The 6,349-nt window shown below is 30.1% G+C and overlaps 2 protein-coding genes across 2 annotated transcripts in view; one reads left to right on the plus strand and one right to left on the minus strand.

Moving 5' to 3' along the window:
- The window catches only part of LOC108571517 (mucin-1), a 12,387-nt gene extending 9,712 nt beyond the window's left edge, over positions 1–2,675 (plus strand). Inside the window, exons 9-19 of the mRNA XM_017933577.1 lie at positions 22–120; positions 268–366; positions 472–570; positions 667–765; positions 875–973; positions 1,081–1,182; positions 1,507–1,605; positions 1,712–1,810; positions 1,890–1,994; positions 2,204–2,463; positions 2,563–2,675. Coding sequence (XP_017789066.1) covers positions 22–120; positions 268–366; positions 472–570; positions 667–765; positions 875–973; positions 1,081–1,182; positions 1,507–1,605; positions 1,712–1,810; positions 1,890–1,994; positions 2,204–2,463; positions 2,563–2,646 — 1,244 coding nt within the window. The 3' untranslated portion in view covers positions 2,647–2,675. The remainder of the gene's footprint in view (positions 1–21; positions 121–267; positions 367–471; positions 571–666; positions 766–874; positions 974–1,080; positions 1,183–1,506; positions 1,606–1,711; positions 1,811–1,889; positions 1,995–2,203; positions 2,464–2,562) is intronic.
- Positions 2,676–3,492: 817 nt separating this feature from the next.
- LOC108571497 (N-acetylglucosamine-6-phosphate deacetylase) lies at positions 3,493–5,478 on the minus strand. Its single transcript, XM_017933552.1, has 7 exons — positions 5,268–5,478; positions 4,670–4,944; positions 4,384–4,513; positions 4,229–4,317; positions 4,001–4,145; positions 3,756–3,932; positions 3,493–3,674 (listed from the first exon to the last, which is right to left on the minus strand). Exons 1-7 carry the CDS (start codon positions 5,476–5,478, stop codon positions 3,493–3,495), a joined length of 1,209 nt encoding a protein of 402 aa, XP_017789041.1.
- Positions 5,479–6,349: the final 871 nt, after the last annotated feature.

A 6,349-nucleotide genomic window follows, 5' to 3' on the forward strand; every position in this document is an offset into this window, starting at 1 on the left:
CAATAGAAGCCTTTTTTACAGCCCCTGGTACTTACAATCCCGAAAAAGTCAATTTGGATAAAGGCCCCCAATATAGTTTAAGTGGAAAGCTTCCATATGATAAACCAGATAACACTCCAGGTCTGTAGTTGTTTAATTAAAATCAAAAAAATTGATCTGAACTTTGATAAAATTTTACAGAGGTTACAGAATATTTATCTTTTGAAAATTAATTTATGCTTATTTTGTTTTTGCTAATATATATAAATACAGAAAATCAATTTCCAGCACCAGGAACTTATGCTCCTGAGAAAGTAAATCTTGATAAATCACCACAATATAGCTTTGGTTTAAGAACATCCCTTGATAAACCAAATACGAATCCAGGTACAATCCCCATAATTCTTTTACTATTTCTGTTATCATTCCTTTTTTATTTATGCAAAAATTTACAAAGAAATTATTTTAATATTTTGTATTATTTTTCTACAGCACCTGGAGATTATTGCCCAGAAAAGGTGAACTTAAACAAAGGTCCAGAATATAGTTTGTATGGGAAAGGAATGCCAGAAAAGCCAAACGATAATCCAGGTGAATTTTTTTTATTTTCCTTCAACAGTATTGGTTTGTTATTTAATTTATTATTCTTTTAGATTAATGTCTTCTTGTATTTAAATTTTGTAATAGCACCAGGGGCATATAGTCCTGAGAAAGTAAATTTGGATAAGGGTCCTCAGTTCAGTTTATCTGGTAAAGGATTATCAGAAAAACCTAATGATAATCCAGGTGATTAAATTTTTAAATATCAATGTTTTTGTTTATTTGATGTTGGAAAAGATTATTAAAAAAATTGAATTGTAGAAGAGAAATTTTAATTTTCTACTTATTATCATAGCTCCTGGAACATACAGTCCAGAGAAGATAAATTTAGATAAAGGACCCCAATATAGTCTATCAGGAAAAGGCGTGTCAGAAAAACCCAACAACAATCCAGGTGAATTTATTTGGACCACTGTTGAAGCTTGTTACTTTTGGAAATTCAGTTGGTATAGGTTTAACATTCTGTAGAGACAACCACTAATGTTTTGATTGCTTCGGTAGGCCCTGCTGATTACTATCCAGAGAAAATAGTAAATTTGGAACATAAACCTTATTTCAGTTTTGGTAATAGAAAGCCCTTGGATAGGCCTAGGGATACACCAGGTAACGGTGTTGATTAACAAATTACTAACGACAGCTATTATGTAATTTAATATTCTAAAACGGATTCTAATGCAAAGCTTACATGTTTCTAATATATTAATGCAACTTTTTATTTTAAAGAATATTATAGCTTCTATTATTTTTACACTTTCTGTTTATAACTGCCATACTATGTTATTTATAAATCACTGACGAAATTTGCAATTATAAAATTACTGAGATTACTTTTTCAATAACTTATTACATGTTGTAATATCGTGTTATAAATTGCAATAGTTATACAAACAAATTTTTTTTTGTTACAACATTTTTTTAATTTTGTAGCACCTGGTACTTATTCCCCTGAAAAAGTCAATTTAGATAAGTCACCACAATACTCGTTTGGTTTAAAGACGTTTGTTGACAAATTCAATGATATACCTGGTGAGCAATATTCAGTACTATTTTTAGACTAGAGTATAAAAAACTTATGGAAGAATTTCCATAATAATGCTTAAAAGTTGTTTATTTCAATACATTCAAAACATAGCTCCTGGAAGTTACCATCCTGAGAAGGTAAATTTGAATAAGTCTCCTCGGTACAGTTTTGGAGTTAAGACTGAGGTACATGAAACAGACTCTATACCAGGTATGGTAAGGCTGTAAATTATTTGAAATTCTCTTTCTTCCTATGCATTTGCTGAATAGATTTACTATCTCGTTTAAAGGTCCAGGTGAATACAGTCCAGAGAAAGCTATGCTTTTATTGGAAAAAGCATTAAGATTTACTTTTGGTCTGAGGACAAGCTTAAACAGACCAAATGACATTCCAGGTAAACTTCCGAGAAATATAATTTCTTATTTATGCTTGTTTAATGTTTCTTTGCATTTTACTGCAATGCGTGTGTGTGAGAGAGTGAAGATGTGTATAGTCATAAAAACCATGTTTAATGTTTCAAGTAATGCATCCTTGTGGTACACATATGGTGCTTAACAGTAATGAAAAGTTTACTTATCTTTTGTAATTTTCCTTCTGTTTTAGCTCCAAACGTGTACAACATTCCTTCTGCCATCGGCGAAACAAAGGAAGGAAATAAGAAAACAGCGCCAGCTTACTCAATCTCGGGTAGACAGAAAGTTTTTGCAGATGATCGCGTTTTAGTTCCTGGACCTGGCACATACGAAGCTATTAAACCAGACGCAGTCAGAGTGAAAAGTCCTGCCTATAGTATAAGCGCTCGCTGTCAACTGCCCGACGATCATTCACAGATTCCAGGACCTGGAGCACACTGTCCAGAAAAAGTATGCCCAACTTCTTTGTAACACACTCAAAACATTAGAAAAGTTAAAAGTAAACAAAATTATTTTTCTATGATTTTTTTTTTAAATTACTTTTTACAGGTAGTTCTTGACATTCCGCCAGCACATTCATTTGGCATTAGACACTCGCCATACATATGCAACCTCAAGGACGTCGTTTATTAACATAAAAGCCTTGCGCGACTTGGTTTCCGTCATTATTCTATCTTGAGAGAATAAACTCCATATGATCAACATAACCATAACAATATTTTATTGTAAAATAGCAATTTTTTGTGTACGCAAATAATTTTTTAACGCTTCGCTAAAACGACAATAAAATATCGTTTACGGTAGAAAACTTTGGTACTGCTAACTATTTAGATATGTTATCAATTGATGGCACAAAAAAATATTTTTATGTGAAAAATGTCAATTACAATATTACTTACGCTAAAAATTTCATTTAGCAACATTTTATGACGTTAATACAAAGTGAAATAGTAGCAATTCTTGTTTTCACTTTTTAAATGTATACCATATTTATTTCTAACAACTGATGAAATAAATATTCTACGAACAAAATCTGTATTTTTTACATAAAATTGGATGTCGAAGGAATATTAAGGAAATTTCGTTATAAAAAAAGGAGATATTTGTAACAAAGTAACAATTTATTTATCGATGTATTGAAACTATTTGTTATTTAAAAATTCTACAATTATTAACATGGTAATTTAAATAACTGGCTTTCTTATACTGAATTAAAAAGGATAGTTACCAAGTTTTCATTTGATTTGTATGTCATCAATGACATAAGCACCTTCACATTCCGCTCTGTCAGTAATGATAAAAATTCATCATTATTCTATGCATATGAAAATACATGTTTGTAGAAACATTTGTATATAAAATATGTATACATACAATAGGAATACATGGATAAACATAATTATGGTTAGAGCAATCTTCACAGCCATTACATTAGAAAAATGTAATATTTGAGGCATTTAAAATACATATTTTTTTTATCTATCTTACATTTAAATATACACATTCTCCCGATATCCAAGTCGATAATAATTCTAAATTTTCATCTAACAATACGAAATCAGCATCTGCTCCGTAGTTCAAAACTCCTTTTTTTTTTTCGATGCCAAGAGTTTTTGCCGGATGAAGAGTTGCAGCTTCTAAAGCTTCTACTGTGGAACAAACTATGAAAAAAAGCTTATGAATATTTTAAATGTTATATAATAATTGAGTGCATAAGAAGTGTATAATAATGTTAAAATTACCTGTTGCCTCTTTGAAATAACGAACACACTTTGACATTTCCGCTGTACTACCGCATAGTGTTTCTGTTCCTGCGATGTAAGCACGTCCCATACGCATTTCTATCTTCAGTTGCCCTAATTGATGTACACCTTCTTCTAATCCCAATGCTGATAATGCATCAGTTACTAAAACGAGACCTAAAACCCAAACACACTATATAATGCTGTAAGGGGAAAAATAAAAAAATGTGAGAAAATATTGAAACCTTCAGGATGTGTTCTATGAGCTATACGTAATGCTGCAGGATGGGTATGTATCCCATCTGCAATTATACCATAATGGACAATTCTTCCAGGAGGAATTTGATCAGATGTTAGGAGCCCAACCAATCCTGGGTCTCTATGATGAAACTATAAATAGAAATTTGTCACTTAAATTGTGTTTTTGCTTTGCTTATGAAACAAAAAGGCATTTCTCTATTTTAGTTAATTACTGGTAACATTGCATTAAAGAGATGGGTAATAAAGGAAGCTCCACTTTTCACAGCCTCTTCACCTTCATGTTGATTTGCTATAGAATGTCCTAAAATATTTATACATAGAATAATAAATTATTTGAAGTAGTAACGTTGAAATAATTGTGCCTTACCAAGAGAAACTTTAATGCCTCTTTTACATAATTCTGCAATTACATTTAATGCATTAGGAAGTTCTGGTGCCAATGTGACAAGGCACACATTTTCTAAAGTTCCATACATATCAATTAGTGATTTGAAACCCTAGAATGCACATTAAGAATGGTAATTTAAAAAAATTATGAATACAAATAATCGATGTGTATAAACATTATACAAATTTGTAGTAATAATAATAAGTAATTACACTATTATGTTTTACATGTTTACTGATGCATTTTAAATATTGAAAAGACTTGCTTTTTCAAACTGTTTTATATGATTTTCTGCATGAGCTCCCTTTTTGTTTGGACTAATAAATGGTCCCTCTAAATGGATGCCTAATACAGATGCACCATGTTTTCCACCTTTTGTTTTCTTAATATTTGGCATTATTTTAAGATATGTTTCATTGGGTGATGTGACCAGAGTTGGACAAAATGATGTTACACCAAATTCCAATAATTTCTTAGCTACTTTATTAATACCTTCTTGTACATTATCAACATTGTGTGTAAAATCTATACCAAAACCACCTAGTAAATAAAACAAGATGTATAGACCATTTACAATTACAATTACATTTATAATTTATAGTATTTACAATCAAACTTTTGCACAAGCCAAAATACTTATTGCATAAATACTTTGAAATACAAAACTTTTCTCAAAATTAATACATTCTTATACATCAGACACAATATTATTGTTTACAATATATAACTTTATTTACATCAATATTTATACTGATAACAAAATAATAGTTATTATTTGATAATAATAACAATTCTACAAATTTAATTATGCGAATATAAAAAAAGTATTAATAAAACAAACACTGTATACTTGCGTTAAGTACCATTAATCTGAAGATCAATATACCCAGGTGAAATTAACGCTTCTTTACAATCGATCCTAACATTCGGTTTAACTTTTTCAACATAAAAGATTTTTTCCGAATTGACTACTTTCCCATCGCGAACCCATAGATCCTCCTTTAAGATCTTACCGTCACGTAAAATACAACAATTATAAAACTGTTTCAAAATTTGTTGATTTTCCTGAGACATGTCGAGAATTACAGTAAATTATTCGCGTCAAAATACACAAAACTCTTTATTAAAAGAAAAGAAAAAAAGACCTATCAATGTAATTTAATCTCTTGCATTATCAATCACGAGCAAAATTATCATATCGTAAAAGAACAAAGCCTAGCAAATGGCATTGACCTCTAAATTATCACCACTCTTCAAAGATGTCGCTAGACGTAACCCCCACGCATTTTTTTTTTCATTGGAAAAATATAAAAAAGCGTCGATACGACAATCAAATTTTATATCTGTTTACGATTGATACTCTAAAATACTATTTTTTGGAATTTATTATGTCATTGATAAAAACTATTTTTAATTTAAAATTTATCACAGACGCAGTAAAATTGATTATCATACTCAATAAAAATGTATCTTAAAATGTTTTTTTTTGTCGAAGTTAGCTTTCTCTGGTGCATTTAAACAATTATTTACGAGCCCGGGCGCAGTACGCTTTTGCAACTGTAATTTCTATAAAAAAAATTGTAAAAAATATATTTTCGAATTATTTATATTAGTACTTACCTCGTCAAATTTATCAGGCTTATTTAACTTATATCTTACGTACAATGCAATTATGACACACAAAACATAATAAAATTGATCATAAAGGTAACACAGACAAATGTGGTCGATTTCAAAATCCAATATAATTCAAATCCATAACAAATTAGAGTGAAAACAATTTAGTATAAAATTGGTCTAAAAAATGATGCGAATTTATGCAACTCAAGGAAAATTCTAAGAACCTAAAGGAAATGAACGATTAAAAAAAAAAGAGGGGGGGAGTGAGGAAAGGAGGAAATGGCACTACAGTTCATCAATACAGCAAGAAGTAACAAAGCGCTGT

Source organism: Habropoda laboriosa, unplaced genomic scaffold, assembly GCF_001263275.1.
Source record: "Habropoda laboriosa isolate 0110345459 unplaced genomic scaffold, ASM126327v1 scaffold40, whole genome shotgun sequence".
NCBI lineage: Eukaryota > Metazoa > Arthropoda > Insecta > Hymenoptera > Apidae > Habropoda > Habropoda laboriosa.

Bases quoted from the DNA above. Each gene is read 5' to 3' on its own strand.
- LOC108571497 (XM_017933552.1), bottom strand. From the start codon at position 5,478: ATGTCTCAGGAAAATCAACAAATTTTGAAACAGTTTTATAATTGTTGT. The intron at 4,146-4,228 runs GTAATTAACTAA...TTCTATTTATAG, and splicing joins TCTTTAATGCAATGTTACCA to TTTCATCATAGAGACCCAGG. The intron at 3,675-3,755 runs GTAATTTTAACA...TTTTTTTCATAG, and splicing joins TTATTTCAAAGAGGCAACAG to TTTGTTCCACAGTAGAAGCT.